Below are 25838 nucleotides of genomic sequence, written 5' to 3' on the forward strand. Positions count from 1 at the left end.
GTCGCTTGTAGCCACTGAATAGAACGCAACAGCCCTGCTGGATCATGCCAAAGGCCCATCCAGCAGCCATAAGCAGGCCTGAGTGCAACGGCCCTCTCCCCGTTTGCGATTCTCAGCCACTGGTATCCAGAGGCATACTGCTTGCAACAGTGCAGGCAGAATATAGCCCCCACGACTAGCAGCCATTGACAGCATAAGCCTCCATGAGCTTGCCTAATCTTCTTTTAAATTTATCCAAGTTGGTGGCCATCATTGCCTCTCGTGGGAGCAAATCCCACAGTTTAACTATGCTCTGCATGAAGAAGTCCTTTATTTTGTCTGTCCTGAATCTTCCAGTCTTCAGTTTCATTGGATGTTCGTGAGTTATAGCGTTACGAGTGGGGGGAAACTTCCTACTCGACTTCTCCACACCATGTATAATTTTATAACGCCTCTATCAACCGCTATCCCCCACTCACCTTTGTTAATAATAATAATAATAAATTTAATTTCTTCGTCGCCTATCTGGCCGATGGCCACTCTAGGCGACTTACAAATTTGTTAGAATACAATTGATAAAATATAATAATACAATATAAAAACAATACATCTGCAGCAACAATATTAAAACTGGGCAGGAGGCATTACAGTTATAACAATTAACCCTCCCCGGATACCCCGAAGGCCTGCTGAAAGAGCCAGGTCTTTAAGATGTTCTCATCTAAAAAGCCCCACACGTAACCGTAGCCTGTTCCTAGCAACGTCCATTTAGAGATATATTGCCTTTGAACATGGAGGATCCAGAGAGCAGGGGTGGGCAACCTGCAGCTTAAGGACTACGTGTGACTCTTGGATAAATGATATGTGCCCCTCCGCCTAATTTGAAAAGCCCTCTCTGCAAGCGAGCAGTTCAAACCCCTGGCAAGATCAATCTGCCTCCCCCTCCGAGCATCTGGACAGGGAAGAATCAGAGAGAAATGAGGTGGCAGAGAAAGGGGAGTGGCCTTCTCATTTTTACTCTAGCCCCTCCCACCGCTGGCTTTGGCCCTGCCCACAAACTACATGCGGCCCCTGAGGGAATGCGGCCCTCGACAGGAAAAAGGAAGTTGGCTACCCATGACAGCCAATAGCCACTTCTGACAAACATATTGTCTTTAAAGGATTCTAATCTACTGGCTTCTATCAAATTCCATGAATTAATTCTACATTGGGTAAAGAAGTGCTTTCTTTTCTCTGCCCTGAATCTACTGCCAAGCAGCTGCACCCAATGACGTAGAAAACAGGTTCCTCAACTGTGGTCCATGGACCACCAATGGTCCACAGTCTTCAGGTGGTCTACGTTGCACCTGTGAAGAATACCAACAATTTGAATTCTAAGGAATTTAGATTGGAACGCAATAATATATAAGAAATAAAGGAACAATAATACACAGTATATAAGAAATAAGAGGAGCAAGAAAATGCAAATAAAAATTATACAGGATCTAGCACAGCACATTACAATTGTTACAACAGACAGGGAAAAAAAACATTAAGTGGTACCCATGGAGACCCTCAGCAATGTTCAAGTGGTTCATCAGGGGGAAAAGTTTGGGAACCACTGACCTACAATACTACTATTATGAGAGAGGGAGGGGAAGAAATCCAGGACGATCGTCGTCTAGAGGAGCCTTCCTTGGGATTGGTCCGGAAGCTGCAGCTGAGGCAGAATCTGAATGCAGCGACCAGGTTGCCAAAAGGGCAAACAATGTGCAGGCGGGCCCCGCTCATATGGCAGCTTCTGTTCCAGACCCCTGCCGTAAAGCGGAAATCGCCGTAAAGCGGAGCCCCATGGAATATAATGGTGCCATCGTGTGAAAATGTTGCGAAAATGTCGCAAAACCGGCTTTAAAAAAGTGAAATCAAAGCTGCAGCATTAGCGGAACGCCAGGAAGAGAAGCGCCGGGAAGCGAAGCACAGGGAAGCAGGGCCCTACTGTAGATGTTCCCCACCCTTGGGCTATTGCATTATGAGAGCAGGCTCCCCCCTTAGAATCTTGCCTGGAGATTTTCTAACCAACACTGTATGTGTTACCATTGGGGATTCTTTGCTGGACCATAATGTCACGGACATTGTTGGGATCTCCTCTACAAGGAATGGATTCATGCAATTCAGGCACCGTCTTCTCTGGGTAGGTCTCCTGATGGATCTCTCGCCTGTGCCGATCCTCCTGCTCACACCACGGGGGGATGCTCTGTTCTGCCCTTCTCATACGCGCCCCATGCAGCCCCATCTGCTCCAAACCATCTGGGGTATATTTTTCCTCTTTGCATACGTTCACGTATCTGTCGGTCACTAAGGAAAAGAGAGAATCCCAATCAGAAATGCAAGATAAACCCTAGCCAAGGGCACGGGGCAGGGATGAAACAAGATAGCAGAAGAGCCCAGCTGCTAGATCAGACCAAAGGCCCATATAGTCCGGTGTCCTGTTCTCACAGTGGCCAGCCAGCAAGTAGACACAAGGCAATCCTTACTTAGAAGACTGCCCTCCCCTTTGCCGTCATCCTCCTCCTTGGGTTCCATGCAGAGCTGCCTTTGCCCACCACCAGCAGGAGCCTGTCCTGACTCAGAGAAACTGACAGCTGCCTCAGCAAGCAGGGTTAGCACCTGAAAACAGACAAGAGCAACACTTTAGGAAGAGAGGGACAAGGGTCAGAGGAGATGGGCTGCACTAACATAGGAGCCCCGGAAGTTGCTGTATACCGAGCCAGACCAGTGGTCCATCCAGATCAGTGTTTTCTATATTGACTGGCTCTTCAGGGTTTCCAGCAGGAAGTCTCTCCCAGCTCTACTGGAGGACACCAGGAACTGAACCTGGGACCTTCTACATGCCAGGCCGATGCTCTGCCACTGAGCTCTGGTTCCTCCCCATAAAGATAATGTAAGATTCCAGTCCTCATGGCTCTGAATGAAGACCACTTAAGCAGGAACAAAAAAAGCTGCTTTATTCTGAGTCAGGCGATTGGTCCACTTAGCTCAGTAGTGTCTACACTGACTGGCGGCAGCTCTCTGCGTTTTCAGGCAGGGAGTCTCCCCCAGCCCTACCTGGAGATGCCGGGGAATGAACCTGGGACCTTCTGCATGCAAAGCAGATGCTCTACCACTGAGCTACGGCCCTTCCCGTACACCAGGATGGGTTGCGTCTCCCCTCTTGGGACAGCCATCGGGAATATTTTGATTTGGATTCCTGCACTGAGCAGGGGGTTGGCCTTGATGGCCTTATAGGCCCCTTCCAACTCTACTATTCTATGATTCTTCGACACAGAAGTGGACAGGTCTTACGCCATGTCCATGCACTGACCCCAGCCCACTCGACCACCACTAGCCTGAAACCTGCTCACCTGTTTCTCCATCCTTTCAGCATCTCTCTGGAGGAAGTCCTCAGCTAGAGCCACCGCCTGGGCGCAGGTCTCTGGACCCCATCGCCTGACCCAGCTCTGGACGTCCGCCGGGAGAACATCCAAGAACTGCTCCAGGATCAGCAGCTCCAGGATCTGCTCCTTGGTGTGCCTTTCAATTTTCAGCCACGCGTGGCAGAGTTCCCGGAGCCGCCAGTAAGCCCCTCTCGGTCCCTCGGCCTGCTGGTAGCAGAAGCTCCTGAAGTGCTGGCGCTGCTTCTCCCGCCTCAGGGCGTCCCACCGCAAGATGGCTGCCTTCACTTTCCTGTAGTCCTCTTTGTCTCGGGCCTCCAGGGCGAGAAAAGCCTGCTTGGCTCCGCCGCTGAGGGCGGGCAGGAGCCAGGCCACCCACTCTTCTCGGGGCCACCGGCAGGCTTCGGCCACTTGCTCAAAGGTGGCCAGGAAGGCCTTCGGGTCACCCCACAGCCTGGGCTCTTCTGGCAGAGCTGGGATAGCCCAGTGCGGCTGCGGGGACTCCATGGTCTTCAGGAACTCCTGCCATTGGGCTTCCCAGTGCTGAAGAAGGCCCTCACACGGCTCCTGCTTAACCAGCGACGAGCCTGGCATTCTTTGAAGGGCTTCTCCAATTCTCCCAAGCTGGGGGTCAGGGGGTTCTTTCCCACTATCATGTGACCCCTCCCCTTGCAGACAGCCTGCTGGGTCCATTTTCATATTGGGTCCACCGTGGCTGAAAGTTTCAGGGGCTCAAGGGACTCCACAGGAGTGCAGCAGACGACGCCACCGCATTCTAGACTGTCACAAAAGGGGCTGCTCCTGGGGAGAGGAAATAAAAAGATCAGGATGTATATTTATTTAAAACATCTGTCTTTAAAACATTTTAGAAACATCCTAAAAACAAAATATCTTTTAAAAAAATCTTAAGAGAGAAAAACCAAAGCATCTTTTAACAAACTTTACGAAGAAACCATCTCAAGAAATATAAAACAACTTCTTAAAAAAAAAAACCTTTGAAAACAATTCTAACATAGGCCGCAGACTGGGAAAAGGGTTACAATGATTTCTAAACCACTTCATAGTTAAAAAAAATTATCTTAGTGGTACCAATCCCTAAAGTGGGCTGCCAACTGCATAGTCTGGTCTCCCCCCCCTCTCCGCAACCTCTGTTGGAGGACCATCAGCTGCATCAGCCTTTCAACCTGTTTCAGAGTTTCCAGTAAAGGTTAGCCAGATGAAGATAATGGGTTAATATAACCCAGCGTCCTGTTTCCAACTGTGGTCAGCCAAGCACTCCAGGAAGCTCGCTTAGCAGCGCTATGATACATCCTCCTTGCTTTTTATCTTTAAGTATCAGCTGCTTTGAGGCACACTGCCTTTGAACATGAAGGTTCTATTTAGGCTATCATGGCTAAAAGCTGCCAATGTCCCCTCCGTTCTCCTCCACAAAATTAGAATCAGAGTACCGTAGAGTGAGAAGGGAACTTTGAGGTCATCTAGTCAACCCTCCTGGCTCAATGCGGGATGCAAGTACAACAGCCCTGTCAGATAGATGTCCAACCTCTGCTTAAACACCTCCAGTGAAGGCGGACCCCCCCACACCTCCCAAGGAAGTCTGCTCTGCTGTCAACCTGCTCATTCTCCTAATATCTCACTGAAATGTCCCTCCCTGCAATTTCCACCCATTGGTTCAAGTCCTGCCCTCCGGAGCCAACAGAGAAGGGGCCTGCCCCATCTCCTCCAGATATTTAGGAACACAGAAAGCAAGGAGTCTCTCCCTGCCCCACCTGGAGATGCTGAGGATTGAACCCGGGACCTTCTGCATGCAAAGCAGAGGCTCTATCCACTGAGCTACGGCCCTTCCATTTGAAGGGTATCTTGTCTGCCCTTAAACTTCTCTCCCCCAAGCTGCACAGAGCAAGCATTTTCAACCATCCCTCACAGGACTTGATTTGCAGATCTCCCCTCGCCATCCTGATAACCCTTCTCTGGACACGCTCTGCTTTGTCAACAACCTTCTGAAAAGGTGGTACCTGGAAATCAACCCAGTATTCCAGGTGTGGCCAGACCACGACAGGACAGGACCCTATGGAGCCACGATGGCTATGGTCTCCCTCCACTGTCAGAGGCTGTAAATGCCTCTACATAGTAGTTGCTGGGACTCCCAAGTGGGGAGAGTGTTGCTCTTGCGCTCAGGTCCGGCTTGCAGGCTTCTCATCGAGGCATCTGGTTGGCCGCTGTGAGGAAAGGATGTTGGATTAGCTCTCCCCCCCCCCGCCTTTGGCCTGATCCAGCGGCCAGGCTCTTCTTAGGTCCTCACTGAAATAATCGGGACTACTTTGTTCTAGGGAATACGCAGGATCAAGGCTTCACACAGGTTCCCTTTTCCCCTCATGGCCTTGCAGAGCTCCACTTGCCAAACGCGCACTGTCTCTGAGCACAGGAGACATCCCTAGTCCTCAGAGATTCTTTGGGGGGCTTTCTCCTCTTCTGATCTGCCCCTGTGGATATCTCCTACGCTCAGAGACAGTGCATGCTGAGGTGAGCACAGCATTTGGCAAGGGGAGCTCTGCAGGGCCACGAGGTGAAAAGGGAACTTGTGTGAACCCTTGATTCTGTGCATTCCCTAGATTGAGGTAGCCCAGACTACGCCAGGCCTGGCCTCCAAGAGGTCTTCTGTATCTTTAAAGGTTGTGCAGGGGGGAGGGAGAATTCCACCTTGTGGTTTTTCCCATTACAGGGTTGCAAGAACACCTGCACTTGGCTGACTTTCTCTTCTCCTACAGATACAGCATCAGTCTCAGGCCAAGAACCTGGCAACCCTACCCTCAGGTCCGGCTTGTGAGCTTGCCATGGGGGGCGACAGGATGATGAACTAGATGAGCCACTGCAGGCCCGGCTCTTTTTAGCTTCTCAGGAAGGAAGGCAGCTGTTTGTCTGGGCTGAAACTTCCCGGCCATCCATTTCATTCGGTGACCCTGAGATCAAGAATTAGGAGAGGACGAACTTCTCCGCACCCGGCATAATGTCACAAAGCTCCGCTAAAGCCACTCCCGGTACAATCCTATGCCTGTTGCTGACTCCGAAGAAACTCTCCGCACGTAGCCCCGCGCCACTTTCTTCCCGGCTTAGACGAGCGTGGGATTTGCACCCTTGCCGTGCAAGCCCATCCAGCTTTCCTCAAAGGGAAGCCCCATCAAGTTCAATGGGGCTTACTCCCAGGTAATCGCGTGCGGCATTGCAGCCTCGTTTGAAAACATACGTTTTCAAAGCAAGAAACAGAACTTCACCCCAGCTTGCTCGGAAGCCCTATAAGTGGTTTTTTTTTTTAATCACGTACAAAACAGACAATCAATTGTGAGTAGCAAAACGGAGGTTTTCCTTTTCCTAGCGCAACGCTTCGGCTTGAACCGAAAAGACCCGGAACGCGCAGGAATCTGAGCAAGCAAGGCTTTTAAAAGAGAAGCAACACGATCGCCCGCTCCCCCTCCTCAGTGCGAGAGCGCTTTGCAGAAATCAGCAATCCCCCCCCCCCGCACGCACACAAATGGGAGCATTGTCATCTTCCTACATTAGCTGCAGATCGAGCTGGGAAGGGGGGAGGAGAGGTGTCCCCATTTTCACTTTCACCAATCAGTCCACCCACTCATCGTCCCCCCCTCGGCCCTTGAACTCACCCAAGACACCCACGGACCGCGTTTTCCCTCGCCAGAAATTTCACTAGAAAACCAGGCGCCCGCGGTGCTCGGACGCGCACACTTTCCGGGGGAGGGGAGGAGTCAAAAAAGGAAAAGGGGCGGTGTTTCAAACCCAGGGCTGTTGGGTCCGTGCTAGGAAGCGCAGGCTCTTTGCGTTTAACTCCTTGTGCCTCTCCCTCACACACGCATTGATTTTGGACGCTTGGCTAGCCCGCCCGAAGGCTGACGAAAACCAGGACTCGGACTGGCCCTGCCATCAGGCTCACAACCTAAACAAACATGGCCCACCCAATTTCTGTGACTGTTACTTGTTTTTTGTCCTTATTACTGCATTTTAAACTGTTGTCACCTGCCTTGGGACCTGCTGGTGAAGAGAGGGTAATAAATATTACAAGAAGAAGACACGCGCACACACACGGAAAGAGGAATGAGAGGGGAAAGCAAGCTCAGGTTTACTGTGCATTCATCCTGATTTGTTTGCAAGGATGTTAGACAGCGGTGTCACTAGCGGGAGTGCGGGGGGGTGCAGCTCTGGGTGTCACCCCCCTCATGGTGTCACCCGGGTGCGATCCACACACCCCGCACCCCGGTAGTAACGCCCCTGATGTTAGATGATGTTGTTGGGAGTAAACCACCAACACAAGTTACATGTGACCTGAAACACTTTGTTACTGTATGTGCCTTCAAGTCGATTACGACCTATGCCGCCCCATAAACACTATGGCGACCCATAACCACCCTGAAACACTAGACAGAAACAATACGCAGAGACAATCCGTTCTGATTCCTCCTCTCAAGTGTTTGTGGTTTTCACAGGCTTTGCTCCTCCCCCTTTCTCCCGTCTCTTCCTGTCTTTCTTCTCAAGTTAGTTTGTAATGGCTGCCTGAGTGGAAGCCGCATGAGCCAATCAGTGTGGAGGGGGAGAGTGTTGGCCACTGAGAAGAGTCTTCTAACATGCTTCCTTGTCCTTTCCTGCTGATTGGAGCCAATCAGAGTGAAAGGAGGTGCGTCACCTACTGAGAACTTTTCTCAGTAGCTAACACACTTCCCTTTCATGCTGACTGGCTCCCAGGGATATCTGTTGTGGGAGAAGTTGCACATGGGAAGAACTGAGGAGTATTGAGATGTGAACAGAGAGCACGCGAGTGAACGTGGCTGTGAGGTGACGTGGCATGACTATAATGAAGGGACCCAGCACTTCCAAATGTGTCACTACACTACTGCTAGTATGGTCAGGCTGCATTTGGAATGCTGGGTCCATTTCCGGGCATCACATTTTAAGAAGGATGCTGACAAACTGGAGTGTGCCCAGGGGAAGGCGAATGGGATCGTGCTGGGGGCTGGAAACCAAGTCCAATAAGGAACCATTGAAATGATGCTGAGCATGTTCAGGGGATACCCAGTTGCCATCTTCAAATATAGGTACATAGGAAGCTGCCTTACATTGAGTCACGCCATTGGTCCATCTAGCTCAGTATTGTCTACACTGAGTGGCAGCAGTTCTCCAGAGTTTTCAGACAGGTTCCGAGCCCTACCTGTAGATGACAGGGATTGAACCTGGGACCTTCTGCATGCATAATATTCGAAGGGCCATCAGAGGGAAGAAGTTCTGTGTTGCCTTGCAGCAGGGGTGGGAAACCTTTTTTGGCCCATCAGACCTGATTTATCTCCCCGCCCCTACCCCGCGGGACAACTTTGACAGGCGGGTTTGCTGATCGTCTGATGTTAAAATGATGTCAGGAGATTGGCAGGTGGGTGCTTCCACCCACCTGTCAAAGTTGGACCATGGAGGTGGGGGTGAGATGGTGAGCAAGCAGAAAGGAACTTCCTGCGCATCAGCCGATGGTGTGCAAAGGATTCAGTCCAGCTTTCTGCAGGCTTAGCATCTATGAGAGAGTTCCCTGCAGGCGCCCGAACGAAGCAGGACTGAACTCTCCACACATCAGCTGATGGGCAACGGGTTGGAGCCAGCATCCTGCAGGAGTCCACCGCATGAGCAGCTGATCCAGCCACATCACTACCTGCTCCACATCTGACTTCATATATTTATTTATTTATTAGATTGATATCCCACCTTTCGTCCCAGTAGGAGCCCCGGGCTGCAAACAAAAACGCCAAAAACACTCCAAAACTTCACAAAAGCAGACTTTAAAATATATTACAACACAACAACCATTACAAACATATTAAAACAAAACATCTTTAAAAACATTTTTTTTAAGCTTTAAAAACATTTTTTTAAAGGTTTAAAAACATCTTAAATAGCAGTTCCAACAGAGAAGCAGACTAGGATAAGGTCTCTACTTAAAAGGCTTGTTGAAAGAGGAAGGTCTTCAATAGGCACTGAAAAGGTAACAGAGATGGCGCCTGTCTAATATTTAAGGGGAGGGAATTCCACAGGGTCGGTGCCACATATGACACCAGGTGTACAGCAAGTGGGCGTGGGTTTGGAGAAAACAGCCTGCCAAGTATTTGGGGAGGCCTGGGAGGCCAAATCTGGCCCACAGGCTAGAGTTTCCCCACCCCTGCCTTAGAGGACAGGACTAGAAGTACCAAAGGGTGGACATAGCAGGAAAGCAATTTCAGCAACATTTTCAGGGAAACGTCCTAACAGTATGAGCAGGTCAACCACAGACTGGAAGATAGGAAGTTGCCTTCAACAGAGTCAGACTATGGATCCCGCTAGCTCAGTATTGTCTACACTGACTGGCAGCAGCTCTCCACGGTTTCAGGCAGGGAGTCTTTCCCAGGCCCTACCTGGAGTGGCCAAGGATTGAACTCGGAATCTTCTGCATGTAACGCAGGTGCCCTACCACTAAGCACTACGCACCTTGCCAGAGGTGTGCAAATCTCGAAGAACGGCTGCGTTTTGGTTTACATGATGTTTCAGAAAGTGCAGATTTGGGAGATTTGCATTTAAATGCAAACTGCAACTTTTTCTTATTGCTTTTGCAATTTTATTAAGGGGGGGGGAAGAAAAGAAACAAATGGAAAAGAGAGAAAAAGCCTGTCCATTCACATTAACAAAACATTTAAACATCTTTACGTCCATTTTATATTCCGTCCAAATATGTATCCAGAGGAAGCTGGTGTATACAGAAAGTACATTCAGATGTAGCCAGGGCATTTCGATCATCAAACCATTGCATAAACGTTGGCGGGTGTTTGTCCTCTTAGCAATCATTAGGGCACGTAAAGTCTATTCTTGTTGCCCTCCGTTAATCCCCATGTTGTTGCTGTATGCTTTCAAGTCGATTACGACTTATGGCAACCCAGTGAATCAAGGACCTCCAACAGCATCTGTCAAGAACCACCCTGTTCAGATTTTGTAAGTTCAGGTCTGTGGCTTCCTTTATGGAATCAATCCATCTCTTGTTTGGCCTTCCTCTTTTGCTACTCCCTTCTCTTTTTCCCAGCATTATTTTTTCTAATGAATTATGTCTTATCATGATGTGTCCAAACTAGCAATGGTTCTGCTGTCAATCCCCATACAACAGGAATATAATTTAAAAGCATGTGGACACTGGCAAAATACAAGGACGAGTTCTACCACACCTCCAGCATACCGTGGAAACATCCCCTCCCCCCAAAGCCAGATATATATGCTTATGGTTGCACTGTCAATGAGACTCCTCTGGAGGTGGATCCTGGAAATATCACAGAAAACAAAACTGGAGCTTGAAAATTGGAGACGGCTTGCCTTCAAGTCGATCTGACATATGGCAACCCTATGAATAGGGTCTTCATGGTAAGCGGTATTCAGAGGGTTTCCCATTGCCTCCTTCTGAGGCTGAGAGGCAGTGACTGGCCCAAGGTCACCCAGTGAGCTTCATGGCTCTGTGAGGATTTGAACCCTGGACTCCCGGGTCGTAGTCCAACATTATGGTCTCTTAAAAAACTTTATATAGGGAATTATCAATTTTACCATCTCTCCCAAACTAGGAAAATAGGAAACTGCCTTACTTATTTATTATTTACTTATTATTTTATTTATATCTCGCTCTTCCTCCCAGCAGGAGCCCAGGGCAGCAAACCTCCGAGTCAGACCACTGGCCCAACTAGCTCAGTATTTTCTACAATGACTGACAATGGCTCGCCTGGGTTTCATGGATGGGACAGTCCCAGCCCTACCTGAAGATGTCAGGGATTAAACCCGAGACCATCTGCACGCAAAGCAGAAGCTACTGCCCTTCCCCTATATATTGTCTATGGAGCATCTGACAAACAGTATGAGGCTGATGTTGTGGGTTTGGGCCAGAACATCTGAATCCCCAAGGCAAAATTCAAGACTACCCTTTAAAAGGGAGGGAGGGAAGTTTTATTCAGAAAAAAAGAATATATATGAACATGTAAGAAACATACATAAGAAACATAAAAACCAATGATCACTGATAACACTGACCCAGGTTTAAGACATTAAAGGCTTAATATCAGGGTGAAATATTCAGAGAGATGTAACAAGGTGCTTGTTTAAAAATGTGTCAGATGCTTCTTTAAAATCATCACCATCATCTCCTCCTCCTCCTCTATCTGGAGTGACTCGCAGTTTATGTGCCTTCAAGTCGATTACGACTTATGGCGACCCTATGAATCAGTGACCTCCAAGAGCATCTATCATGAACCACCCTGTTCAGATCTTGTAAGTTCAGGTCTGGCTTCCTTTATGGAATCAATCCATCTCTTGTTTGGCCTTCCTCTTTTTCTACTCCCTTCTCTTTTCCCCAGCATTATTGTCTTTTCTATTGAGTGAATCATATCTTCTCATTATGTGTCCAAAGTATGATAACCTGTTTCATCATTTTGGCTTCTAATGATAGTTCTGGTTTAGTTTGTTCTATGACCCAATTATTTGTCTTTTTTGCGGTCCATGGTATCTGTCCAACTTTCACATCCATACAGAGATCGGGAATGCCATGGTCTGAGAGACCCTGACTTTAGTGTTCAGTGATACATCTTTGCATTTGAAGACCTTTCCTAGTTCTCTCATAGCTGCCCTCCCCAGTCCTAGCCTTCTTCTGATTTCTTGACTATTGTCTCCATTTTGGTTAACGACTGTGCCAAGGTACTGATTATCGTTGACAAGTTCAATGTCTCGTTGTCAACTTTAAAGTTACATAAATCTTCTGTTGTCATTACTTTAGTCTTCTTGACGTTTAGCTGTAGTCCTGCTTTTGTGCTTTCCTCTTGAACTTTCAACAGCGTTTGTTTCAAATCACTGCAGTACATAACCAATAATCAGAAACACAGCAGAGCAAGGCTAAATCATACAAGATTTGAAACCTGTCCTTCCAGTACAGCATAACAGTTAAGACAGTTTTAATGGCCCAAATATACCAGTCTGACAAAGCAGGTGGAATGCTCAGGTTGGCCTCTCTTAGGAGTTCACAGCAAGCAATATTATATTCAGACTCAAAGACAGATGGGGCTTATACGAATGAAGGTGATCTTAACCAACCCTTTATTTGTGCCGAGACAGCAAGGCAGCTGAGAACTGATCTCTCGTGTTCCCTTGTGCCAACTCTTACTAAGAAAAATGCAGCCTTGTTGAGCACCACCTGCAACAGCTGGACAGTCTCCAAGGGTTGTCCCACACAGAGAACATTGATGTAGTCAATCAGAATTCTCAAGGAGGATTACCAGCGCCATAGGTCGTAGGCATCTTGAAACGCAATTGCTGCCTCTGTCACATGCTTCTGTTCATTTAGCCCCACCAGCTTAACTACACCCCTAGTGTGGGGTGTGCAGAATCTTCATAGACAGAAAGGGATTCCACAATCTGTGTGATGCCACACACATATGCACCCCCCATCTATCCATAGCCAATCGGAAGCCTTTATTTGAACATTTCCAGGCTACCAGGAGTTTAAACCAGTACAGAAAATGGTCATAGGAAGGTTGCATTTTGACTTCATCTCTATCCAGGAAATATTTACATTGCCTTCAACAGCCCTGTCAAAGAAAAGGGTCACAATGGTTTGGAAATAACATTCTCCCCAGACTCTGTCTCCGCTACTGGACTAATGCAAGTGAAGAGGCAATGTGGCAACTTTACACACTGAAACATCACCCTTGTGATTCCCCCCCCAAGAAAAGTGGCAATTTTCTCCCCCACCCCAATCAAGCACTTGATGGTTTTGTACTCAAACTATGCTTTTTGCCCCTCCCATCCACCCCTATCCCTCAGTGTGAAAATTATTTGATTAAAACACTTTTTATTCTCTGCCTTTCCTCAAAACAGGCCAGGGCTATCTGTGTACGTAGTTCGGTCATTTCTTTTAGCCTCGCGGCAACCCTGTGAGTTAGGGTTAGGCTGAAGGAAAATAGTTAGGTCATCCAGTGAGCTTTGTGGGGAGGTGGGGATTTGATAGGCTCTTGTTAGGTCGAGGGTAAGGAACCTTGGGGGCCAAACATGGCCCTCAACATCTATCTGGCTCTCAGAACCATTCCCACATGACACACCCCTCTCTCTAGGTGACACCCCTCACTGGCCCTGCCTCACCCCTCTGAGAGTGTTTTTGCCTGGATGGAGGTTAGAGAGGGGTGTGTGTGCGTGCAGAAACCAGCCTACTGCACAAAGGTACAATTTACATTTGTTGCTCCGGCTTCTTTTCCCTCTGCCCCCACCCCCCACCGGCATGTGCCCCCAGATATTTGCCCACAATGGAATGTAGCCCTTTGCCTGAAAAAGGTCCCCCGATCCTGTTTTAGGTGGACACACTAACATCAGGCTGCCTGAAGCAAAAGACAAAATGGCGCCTCCGTTCCGGTCTCTCCTCATTCCCCACACAGGATCCGAAAAGGCAGGCAACTGAATCTTGCTGCCTCACTGTGTCTAACGGTAGGGCCGGGCCCTTCTCAAGATTAGATGGACATTCTGGAAGATACGACTGTTTCTCTCTCTGTCGGTTTTTTCCCTCTCTCATGAGGATTTCAACATCCATTCTGCTACTTTCTGACACCATGTTTCTACATTCATATAGAGCTGGGGAGTGAGGAACCTCGGGCCCAAATTGTGCCCTCTAGGCCTCTCTGGCTGGCCTTGAAGACTCTCCCCAGGCCATGCCCCCTTTCCAGGCCACACCCCTCAGAGCCACCCTACTTCACACCCTAGCCTACCGTACAAAGGTAAAATTCACATTGGTTACTCTGCCCAGTTTTTACATCTGGCCCCGCCCACCACTGGCATGTTGTTGTCCACCCCTTCTATACAGAATCATAAATTAAAATTAACTCGACTCTGCTTGGGTCCAGCTTTTAAACGCTTGCCTGAAGACAAAAGGCCTCAGAGCCCCTCTGGGAAGTCAGACATTGATGGGCTTCTAAGGGAAGCAAAGGAAGCAATGTGGAGGAAGCCACACACAGCAACCATCTATGCAGCCTTGCTGTGTGGACTTGTGGCTTGGAGGGTATGATTAAAGAAAAAAGACACCTTTAGTTGGCGTGAGAGTTCAGATGTACATAAAAACAGGCGTCGTTCCACTCTGAAAAGTGCTGCCAATGTGGTGTTGTTGCACGTACAATCTCTTAACTGAAGTCAGTGGGGTTGGAGGGGGGGGGGTGAAAGCTCGTTCTGCCAGTTTGAAGCAAAAATGGACTGTGCAGAATGCTGACCGGTTAGTGCCCATGACAAATCACGCTCCCCGAGCAAGAACTGACATTTTTTTAAATGTAAAATCACACAAAAAGTGCTTAAATTAAAAGAAAGAAAGAAAGCTAGAGAGCCCAATGGAAGCATAAGGGAAGGACCTGAATCATTTAGGAACCTGGCAGTTGCTGCTGAGGGCAGGGTATGTGTTCTTTGAAGAACAAAGGCAAAAGGCAGATGGGCTTACCTCATGAGGGCAAAAAAACCAATGTTGGCGCATGTTTTTACATACAGTTGTTATGTGCCTTCGAGTCAATTTTGACTTATGGCAACCCTATGAATCAGCGACCCCCAAGAGCATCTGTCATGAGCCACCCTGTTCAGGTCTTGTAAGTTCAGGTCTGTGGCTTCCTTTATGGAATCAATCCATCTCTTGTTTGGCCTTCCTCTTTTTCTACTCCCTTCTGTACATGTTTAATGCACCCTAAAACATCATAGTGGAATGGTTTCCAAGGTATGTAGAACTCAAACCATCAAGTGCTTTATAGGTTAAAACCCACCCCTTGAACTGGGCCAAGATCTCTCTTCTCCAGCTCTGAGATCCTCTACCTGGAAATGCTCTGGGACCTCATGCATTCCACTACAAGGTTATGAGCTTCCTACTCTGATGTGTATTATGTGTGTGACTTTTAGGAAAAGCCTCCTCTTGTACTCTGGGTGTTTTCATTCCATCACGGATTATTTTATGATTAACGTGAAGACCTCTGTGTGGGTCTTTTCATGTGCAGCAAGGTGCTTGTGGCGGTTGAAGCCCCTCCCGCAGGCTGAGCACTGGTACGGTTTCTCCCCTGTGTGGGTTCTTTGATGTATAACACGGTCTGCATTACGGCCAAAGCTCTTTCCACAGACAGAGCACTTGTGTGGTTTCTCCCCAGTATGGGTCCTTTCATGAAGAATTAGGTATGATTTGCAAGTGAAGCCCTTCTCACAGGTTGAGCATTTGTATGGTTTCTCCCCAGTGTGGATTCTTTCATGTACAATAAGGTGCGATTTAGAACCAAAGCTCTTCCCACACGCAGAACATTTAAACGGTTTCTCCCCGGTGTGGATTCTCTCATGTACAATAAGGTGCGAATTACAACTGAAGCGTTTACCGCAGACAGGACACTTATAGGGGTTGTCCCCCGTGTGGGATCTCTCGTGTGCAATGCGGTGGGAACTCTGAGTAAAGGTTTTTCCACAGAAGGAGCATTTAAACGGTTTTTCCCCTGTGTGAGTCCTTTCATGCCGAGTGATCTCAGAATTGCTAGTGAAGCTCTTCCCACAGATGGAGCAGTTATAAGGCCTCCCTTCGACATGGCTTCTCTCATGCATCATAAGGCGGGATTTCTGACAGAAGCTTTTCCCACAGTAACAGCAACTGTAAAGCTTTTCACCCACATGGACCCTTCGGTGATGAACGAGACCTGTACATGTACGGAACTGCTTCCCGCACTGTGGGCACTCGTAGGGTTTCTCCCCAGTGTGAGTTCTCCCATGGGCAATCAGGCGCGAACTCTGGCTGAAGGCTTTCCCACAGTAAGAGCACTTGTGCGGCTTCTCTTGTTTGTGAAGCCGCTGATGCCGCATGAGGTGGTCCTTGCGGCTCAAGCGCTTTCCGCAGTCGGCACATTGAAACGGTGTCTCCTGATTGTAGATTCTTTTGGGTTTGGGAAGGCCTGATTTCTCTCTGCGGCCTTCCTTGGGCATAGTGCACGCCTCTCCTTTGGGATCTGGCGGGCTTTCCCCAAGGATCATGTTTGCCGCACCAGGAATCAATTTACTCCTCCTTTTCCTGGTGGGGTTCCTTTGCTTCTTTCGTCCATCTTTTGGCTGGGCTTTTGGTTGCCTCTTTGGGCTGCGCTGATTCTTGGAGGCTTTTCCCTCGCCCTGAGCCCAGGAAGTATACCCTGCCAACCGCCTTCGGGATGTCCTGTTCGGTTCTACTGGGTCACAAATTTCCCGTCGATCACTTTTCTCTTTGCCCCCACTCCGGTACCCGTGAACTGCTGGAATTGAGGAAAAAATAAAGAAAACAATGTAAGTGGTGGTCTAGACCAGAGATTAAGACAAATCTAAATTATTTACTTATGAATGTCCGTCCCTCTTTCCAATACAGTACCAGATTAAAAAATGTAAATGTACTGCCTTCAAGTGGATTCCAACTTATGGCAACCCTATGAATAGGGTTTTCATGAGGCTGAGAGGCAGTGACTGGTCCAAGGTCACCCAGTGAGCTTCATGGCTGTGTGGGGATTTGAACCCTGGTCTCCCAGGTCATAGTCCAAAACCTAACCACTACACTACAGTGGCTCTCTAGATTAGGATACCTTTAAAACAGAATCCATATTCAGTGGCAGTATGGTTCTGTATATCAGTCGCTGGAAACTGCAGGAGGGGAGAGTTATATTGCAAGGTCCTACCTGGCCACTATGAGAACAGGATGCTGGCCTAGATGGGCCACTGGCCTGATCCTGAGGTTCTTGTTATGTTCGGATGGCTTTAAACAAGAATTAGGCAAATTAATGGAGGCTAAGGCTGTCAATAGCTGCTAGTTACAATGAACGCAAGGAGAGCCCTACTGGATCAGGCCAATGGCCCATCTAGTCCATTATTCTCACAGCAGTAAACCAGATACCCCCATGTGAAGCCTGCAAGCAGGACCTGAGCGCAAGAGCACTCTCCCCTCTTGCAACTTCCAGCAACTGGTATTCAGAAGCATACTGCCTCCGACTGGATCGTGGCTAGCGCTGTCCCCAGAAATAACCTACTTGCCACGTTCTACAGCCTCCATATCAGCCTCAAGGGTAGCCCAACACAGAGCACATTGAAGCGACCCACAATAATACAGCTACCGTTCTAGAAAGCACGTGAAAACAATCCCTTTCTAACTTTAGAGTGCTATATATCCACACACATGGCAGAAGATGAACAAGTTTTGCTCAAACACCTGGGAGGAAAAACTTGTTTACCCCAAGCCATACAGCCAGGATTTTTATCATCATCCTGATCCTCATCCTTAATTAATACCATTAATAATGTAAAGGCATAAAATTAGTAATAAAACAATAAAAGTAATATTTTTAAATCAGATAAAATACTCCCCTGACACTACATAAGAGGGGCCAGGGGTGGGGGTGGGGGTACACTTTTAAAAAACAGGACATTTCTTTATTTATCCCAGTCTACCTGTATTGGATGGGAAAGTGGGTTTTTTTTCCCATATAAAACTGTTTTCAACTGTTTTTAATACATTGATGTTTTTACTGTGAAACCGCTTTGAGATATGAGAAGCATTCATAAATAGAAACAAACAAATATGTCATTTCTGAAGTGCTTCCCATGAAACATGATCAGGGATTAGTGATAAAAGCATCACAAGAACATTTATTTATTTATTATTTGATTTATATCCCGCCCTTCCTCCCGGCCGGAGCCCAGGGCGGCAAACAAAAGCACTAAAAAACTTTAAAACATCATAGAAACAAACTTTAAAACACATTAAAACAAAACATCTTTAAAAACATTTCTTAAAAAAAGCTTTAAAAACATTGTCTAAGATTAAAAATACTTTTTAAAAAAGGTTTAAGAACATGGACTGCCTTCAAGTTGACTCCGACTTATGGCGACCCTATGAAGAGGGTTTTCATGGGAAGTGGTATTCAGAGGGGGTTTCCCATTGCCTCCCTCTGAGGATGAGAGGCGGTGACTGGTCCAGGGTCACCCAGTGAGCTTCATGGGTGTGTGGGGATTCGAACCCTGCTCTCCCAAGTCGTAGCCCAACACTCTAACCACTACACCACACTGGTTATTAAACAGTACTTCCAACACAGACTGGGAACGTTAAGAGACAGAAATGTACAGAGCTGGCGCCAGGCATGACCGGGCCCTTGGATACCTTCGGCCTGCAGCACTGTAGCCCAACACACACACCCCATTCCAGCAGTGCAGGGCTAATAAGCTCGCCTGTGGACCCAATCTACCTCTCATGTTGTCTGAATGACGTGCGCGCATCGTGTGCATGCCTGCCATCAACCAAGATGGCGGCTGGGGCACTAGCCTCTTAGGGAAACGTCTGCTGCCATCTTGGCTGATGGCAGGCATGCGCGCACGTCATTCACACTGATGGGAGAGATAGGTCGGGCAGGCAGGCAGGCTTACTGAAGCCCGTGCTGTCGTTGCAGGACCAGAAGCTGTCTCAGATCATGGAACAGGAGCGCCACCCTCCCACCCTGAGGAGGGACCCTCCAGGGGCTCTTCTGGGCCACCAACGCCCTCAACCAGGCCCAACCTGGTCACCCTCTGGCACCAGCCCTGGAAGTGTAAATAAAAACATCAACAATGAAGACACCTATTAAAACAATGTCAAATCCAGTAGGATACCAATCTCCACTTAAAAGGATCATTGAAAAAAAGAAGGTCTTCAATAGGCACTGAAAGGACAACAGAGGCTGCATTCAGACAGTACTTTCTTCCATTTTCTCGACATTTCCTTCTCTAATAACGTCCGCATTTTATTTGGTCTTTCATGTGACATAAGAGCCATTTCTGGAAATCTAGCGGAATATAATGAAAGTTTAGTTTTCACTTCCATGTTAATTGCTTCCAGAAGAAATCCTTTGGCAACCCCATTAACCCAGATAATCAGGGGAGGAAATTGACCAAATTTGGGGCGGTATTCCAGCATACAATTCTTTCCTGCCATTTTTATGTGGGAATGATGGGGGAACAGAAGCGTCCATGTGCAGAAAGGGTGGGGGAGTAGCGACATGTCCAATGGTGTTCATGGTTGTGTCACTCCACACCCACTGGTGAGAATGAAATTTACCATGACATGGCGGTATATTGGTCAAAAAGCAGGGCCGGCGCCAGAAGGCGACCAGGTTGGGCCCTGGCTGGGAGCCCCTGTGTCCTGCCCGAACTCGAAGAACCCAGACACAGCTGTGTTTTTTTCTTTTATCGTAGTAAGAGACAGACTCAGTTCAGTGCACTTCATGAAGCTACCTATGACTTACTCAGTACTCAGCATCTGTCTAGGACTAACTAGGCACTACTTCGCAGCATTAAGACATTGACTCAGCAACTACTCCCCCCCCCCACTCGGCTTAAGCAAGGCTGTGCCAACTGTCACTGTTGGGAATGCGCCCTTAGGCGAAGACTCTCCCTCAGCTGTGTCTGTTGAATCTCCCGCTGCATTTGCCTCCTGGTGTGAGTCTCCGTTACATCTTCTCCCTCTGAAGGAGGGGGGCTGCTTGCTGGCTGCGTGGGCGCGGGGAGAGGGAATCATCTGGCTGGGAGCCAACCGGCTGATGAGATTGGCTGTCCGCAGGGACGTCTGCGAGGATTGAGCTGTCAAAGTCTGGCGCCGGGGCGCCCCATGAGTTCAATTGCCCACTCGGCCCCTCCCCAGCTTCAACATTCCACTCTACATCCTCCCCCTCCTCTTCGTCGTCCTCATCCATCCACCCCATCCTAGCAGGGCTCACAACACCCTGCAGCCCAGAGGGACCCCTGAAGGATCCTTCCTTAGGCTGGGAGGGTAGTGCTCCCATTCTGCAATCTGTGGCAGCGTGGGCTCTCGACCCTGCAACAGACCGTGGAGAGGGAGCTCCCAGGCACCCCTCCAATACAGTCAGTGTAGGCTTCAATAAGCCCACACGCACGCCCACCTACCTCTCCCATCCCTGTGAATGACATGTGCGCTAAGTGAGCATGCTTGCCATCAACCAAGATGGCGGCTGGGGCTTTCCTAAACCAACTAACTGGTTAGTGGTGGCTGCCCAGCTCCAGAGATTCTTGGATGAAATGGATTATCTTGACCCATTTCAGTCTGGTTTCAGGCCCGGCTATGGGACAGAGATGGCTTTGGTCGCCTTGGTGGATCACCTACGCAGAGAGCTGGACAGGGGGAGTGTGTCCCTGTTGGTTCTACTGGACCTCTCAGCGGCTTTCAATACCATCGACCATGGTATCCTTCTGGGCCGCCTCGCCGGGATGGGACTTGGGGGCACTGTGTTGCGGTGGCTCGGCTCCTTCCTGGAGGGACGAACCCAGAAGGTGGTGCTGGGGCAATTCCTGTTTGACTCCTTGGCCTTTGACATAAGGGGTCCCTCAGGGCTCAGTTTTGTCCCCCATGTTATTTAACATCTACATGAAACCGCTGGGTGAGGTTGTCCGGGGGTTTGGGGTTCGGTGTCATCAGTATGCGGATGACACCCAACTCTATTTTTCCTTTCCACCTAAAGCCAAGGAAGCTGTCCTGGTCCTGAACTGGTGCCTGGCATCAGTGATGGACTGGATGAGGGCAAACAAATTGAAATTAAATCCAGACAAGACAGAGGTCCTCCTGGTTAGTCGAAAGGCAAATCAGGGAATAGGGATTCAGCCTGTGCTGGATGGGGTTACACTCCCCCTGAAGACACAGGTTTGCAGTTTGGGTGTGCTCCTGGACTCAGCTTTGAACTTGGAGGCCCAGGTCTCTGCAGTGGCCAGGAGTGCTTTTGCCCAGCTAAGACTGGTGCGCCAGCTGCACCCATTCCTGGAGATGCCTGATTTGACTACAGTGATGCATGCCTTAGTTACATCCCGTTTAGATTACTGTAACGCACTCTACGTGGGGCTGCCTTTGAAGACTGTTCAGAAACTTAAACTGGTACAAAGAGCTGCAGCCAGAGTGCTAACTGGGGCTGGTTACAGGGACCATACAACCCCCTTGTTACGACAGCTCCACTGGCTGCCAGTTTGTTTCCGGTCACAATTCAAAGTGCTGGTTTTGACCTATAAAGCTCTATACAGCCTAGGTCCAGGCTATTTGTCAGACCGTATCTCCCCATATGAGCCTGCCCGGGCGTTGAGATCCTCAGGAGAGGCCCTTCTCTCAGTCCCAACACCTTTGCAAGTGCGATTGGTGGGGAAGCGAGATAGGGCCTTCTCGGTGGCTGCCCCCAGGTTCTGGAACTCTCTTCCTAGGGAAGCACGAATGGCCCCTTCCTTGCTATCCTTCTGTCGGCAGGCAAATACTTTTTTATTCCGACAGGCTTTTGGACTAGAAGATGTTTAAGATAGGGCCTCATAAGGTCTGTTGTATTCTATGGTCCTATTCTTAATGTTTTAAATTGTCTTAGTATCTTAAGTGTATGTTTCATGGTTTTAATGTTACGAATAGTTTAATTCTATTTTAATTGTACATTTTTGTATGTTTTTTTACCTATGTGTAGTTTTTATTTGTAAGCCGCCCTGAGTTCCAGTTTTGGACAAAGGGCGGGGTAAAAATAAAGATTCATTCATTCATTCATTCATTCATTCAACTAACACAATGAACCCTGCCTCCGGCTGCATTTAGAGACAGCACCTGTCTGATGTGTAACGGGAGGGGGTTGCAAAAGGTAGGTGCTGCCACATTAACGGCCTGATTCTGACATCATGCAGAATGGGCTTGCTGACAGAATGGTATCTGCAAGAGGCCCTCTCCTGCAGAACACAACGATGAGTTGAATATATAAGGAGTGAGCCCATCACCTTGAACTTAGCCGAGTAGCTAATTGGCAGCCAAATCAAGGAGGAAATGAAAATAACTCTGATGGGATGATGATGATAGTTATTATTTATATCCTCCCAAAGGAGCCCAGGGTGGTGAACATAAAAAAATAATTTTAGCAAGGAAAACATACTAAAAACAGTTTAAAAATATTCCAAACTACTTCAAATAAAACATTCTAAAGCACAGTTAAAAATATTCTACAACACAGCTTAAAACTTTATTTCATCAGTGGCTGTCAGGGATGGAAGAATGGAGTAACTGCAGAGGGCATGGAGAGCCACACAATGCCCACCCGTGGCTTGGGGGCAAGTGCTTCTTACCCAAGGATGTGACGTTTGCATAGTTCTCCTGCATGATTTCCCGATGTAGAGCTCTTTGATGAAGATCCAGGAGGTCCCATTCTTCCTGGGTGAAGTGCACGGCCACCTCCTCAAAAGTCACCAGACCCTGAAAAGGAAAAGCATCCCTGCAACATTCAGACCCTTGTGGCATAATATTATGATTACTATTGATTGTCGATTGCCAACAGGCCTTCTCAGTGGTGGCTCCCTGTTTGTGGAATCCTCTCCCCAGAACATCACACCTGGCGCCATCACTATCTGTTTTGAGGTGCCATGGGAAAAAAATCATTGTATTCAGCCAGGCTTTTGGACCTGAGTTTTCTGCTTATCTTTTAGTGGATTGGGCTTGAGTTGGTCCTGCTCTGGCTCTGCTCTTTTATACATATTACTGGTGAGCATTTTAGGTTGTTTTTACTCTTTTACACTTTGTTTGAAAGTTAGTTTTTGGAAGTCGCTCTGAGTTCACCCTTGAAAAATGCAACGTTCACCTGTTGCTGAAAAAAAGAAGCAAAGTTCACCTCTGAGTTCACCTGCAAAAAAAAGACACTAATCATCATCATCTCCCTTTGCCACGAGGTCCCAGTGAAGGTTATAATAAAAAACTCAACATTAAAATCAATCAAAACCATTTACAATCAGAGGACTAGAGGGGGTCGTAAGAACATAAGAGGCCAGTTAGCCCAACCCAGTGGCCCATCCAGTCCAGCATCATGTTCTCACAGTGGCCAACGAGATACCCATTTGAAGCCCACACATCAGGACCTGAGCGCAAGACCACTCTTCCCTCCTGCAGTTTCCAGCAACTGGTTTCAGAAGCATGCCTTATCTGACTATGGTGGCAGAGCACAGCCATCATGGCTACTAGCCATTGATAGCCTAACATCTTTCAAAGCCATCCAGGTTGGCGCCAATCAATGCCTCTTGTGGGAGCAAATTCCAGAGTTTAACTCTGCGCTGTGGGACTGTATGCACTGTGGGTTCTGAAAATACCTCTCTGGTGTCAAAGGCCAGGGTAAAAAAAGGTGGATCTTCGGCATACTGTGGAAGCTATACAATGATGCTAGATGCACCTCAGGAGAGGAGTCCACGACAGCGTATCTTGAGTCCTTAGAAACGATCATCAAGCACAATTAAAGCTACGTACATGCCATGTATTTAAAGTACATTTCCACCACCCCTCACAAAGAATCCCGGGAAATGTAGTTCACCCCTCACAGTTCCCAGCAACCTTAACAAACGACAGCCCCCAGGATTCTTTTTGGGGTGTGAAATGTGCTTAAACGTGCTTTAAATGCATTGTGTATATGCAGCTGAAGACCCCAGTGCAAATACCAGTCTTCCCTTATGTACATAATATCTCTTTAATAAGCATTCCTAGCTTCATCCTGTCTCCAGTGTTGGTGTCAATCTCATGCCTAAACCTATTACACCAAGCCACTAGGGGTTTTTAAATGAACTCTATGGAAATGGGGGGCAGCGGGAAAAGGGCACACTGAAGAACTCTGTGTTACTGTGGCAGGGAGTTCCACAGACCTTGAAATATAAAAATGAAAGAAACACAAATCTCTCAGCTTGTCAATGGAGGCTGGCCTACTTGGGCAAATGGGCCTGTAGCCTACCTCCCGCCAGCCTGAGTCTGCCCTCAGCCAGCCCCTACCTGCCTTGCCTTCTTACTTATAGAGGGTGGCCCTGACTGTCTGCATCCTCTTCTTCAATCTCAGTGTTGCCCCTTGGAGAACTCAACAAGGAGGTCGTCCTTGGCTCTGGATCCACCCACTGTTTGGGCTCCCTGTCTTTCGCCCTGCCAGTCCTAATGGGCACCAGCCACCGCTGGCTAACTTGTATTTGTAACAAGTGGGACCCGTTTCCCCTCACCAACTTGGGGAAGACCAAGATGGCTGCTGGCCAGGTCTGATGGGAGTTGTCGTCCAAAACCTCTGGAAGGCACCAGCTTCGGGAAGGCTGCTCCTCAACATTTCTCACCTGCTTTTCCAGAATCAGCACAAAATCCTCTGCGGCAGTCACTGCCTGGGCGCAGGTCTCTGGCTCACATTCCCTGACCCAGCTCTGCATCTCCCCGGGAAGGATGGCCAGAAAGTGCTCCAGGATCAGCAAGTCCAGAATCTCCCCCTTTGTCCGGGTCTCTGGCTTCAGCCATGCTTGGCAACGCTTCTGGAGCTGGACGTAAGCACTCTGCGGGCCCTGCGCCTCGTGGAAGTGGAACTGCCGGAAGCGCCGGCGTTGCACCTCCATTTCAGCGCCACCACCACGGGGGGTGGCAACATTTACCTTCCCACAGTCTCTGGTATCCACACTGGAACGGTCTTCTGTGACACAAGTAACGTTTTGTTCTCTTTCCGGAACCTTCCCTGTTGACGTCTGTTCCCCCAAGTCCGTTCTGGAACGTATCCAATCGTCGAGAGCAGTCCAAACAGGGGCACCTAGAGACGCCATCCTTGTACGCTCCTCTAAAGGCATCTTCTCTGTCTGGGGTGCCTTTGACCTTCCCTCCTGATGAACTTTAAAGATTCACATCTCTCTCTGGACAAGTGATGGCATTTAAGTCTCCGGACCGGATCTCGGTGGGCACAGCAGATTTAACGGTGCCTGATGTCAGCAGTCCTCTTATTAAGGTCTCTTGTTGACTGTTGGTTGACCCCAAAGTGTTTCCAGGAGGCCCTTCCTAGAAATGTGGGCCGCAGACTTCCCGTGGATTGGAGCTTCTGAGGGGAGGAAAAGAGATGAAGTTTGAAAGTGTTGGGGGAAAAGAGAACAATGATCTTTGAATGTCAGGTTGAGCAGTGTCCTTTCTCCTGTCAAGCAGTACGAGGCTGAATTCTAATAGTCCTCGTAACAGCAAACTCAGGTAGTGAGGGCTGATGATGATCAAGAGGAAGATGCTTGGGGGAACTCTGAGGTATGCAGAAGTTGCAGCAATTTTAAGTACAAACTATGTTTTTTTAAAAAAACCCTAAGTACCCCTCCTCCCCAAAAAAGCCCACTGAGGACAGTACTCAGTAGCTCTGGAATGCTGGGTAGCAGCTGAACAGATAAAAACAGAAAACTAGAATGTATAGTTTAATGTTTGGGTTACTCCCCGTCTGTCATCTAACACTGTTTTATTTGTTACAGAGTGCCCTTGAAAAAGGGTCATTCAGACCTGAAACGAGTCGGGCTTTAATAAACAACTTCTGTTTGGCAACATTTTTACTGCACTGTGATTGCCCTTGGCATTCTAGAGGAACTGTTTTCTTCTTCGGGGTT

General features: G+C 48.3%; 1 protein-coding gene across 3 annotated transcripts in view; it reads right to left on the reverse strand.

Moving 5' to 3' along the window:
* The window catches only part of LOC133381365 (zinc finger protein 420-like), a 28429-nt gene extending 3269 nt beyond the window's left edge, over window positions 1-25160 (reverse strand). Inside the window, exons 1-4 of one of the 3 annotated variants that reach the window (XM_061620397.1) lie at window positions 7049-7249; window positions 3360-4190; window positions 2493-2625; window positions 2053-2313 (exon numbers count right to left, since the gene is read on the reverse strand). In XM_061620397.1, coding sequence (XP_061476381.1) covers window positions 2053-2313; window positions 2493-2625; window positions 3360-4088 — 1123 coding nt within the window. In that variant the 5' untranslated portion in view covers window positions 4089-4190; window positions 7049-7249. Of the gene's footprint in view, window positions 1-2052; window positions 2314-2492; window positions 2626-3359; window positions 4191-6197; window positions 6521-7048; window positions 7250-15471; window positions 16703-22553; window positions 22681-24557 lie in introns of those variants that run through there. The other 2 variants (XM_061620398.1, XM_061620399.1) reach the window with 2 other exon arrangements.
* Window positions 25161-25838: the final 678 nt, after the last annotated feature.

Source organism: Rhineura floridana, chromosome 3 (genome assembly GCF_030035675.1).
Source record: "Rhineura floridana isolate rRhiFlo1 chromosome 3, rRhiFlo1.hap2, whole genome shotgun sequence".
NCBI classification, from domain to species: Eukaryota; Metazoa; Chordata; class Lepidosauria; order Squamata; family Rhineuridae; genus Rhineura; species Rhineura floridana.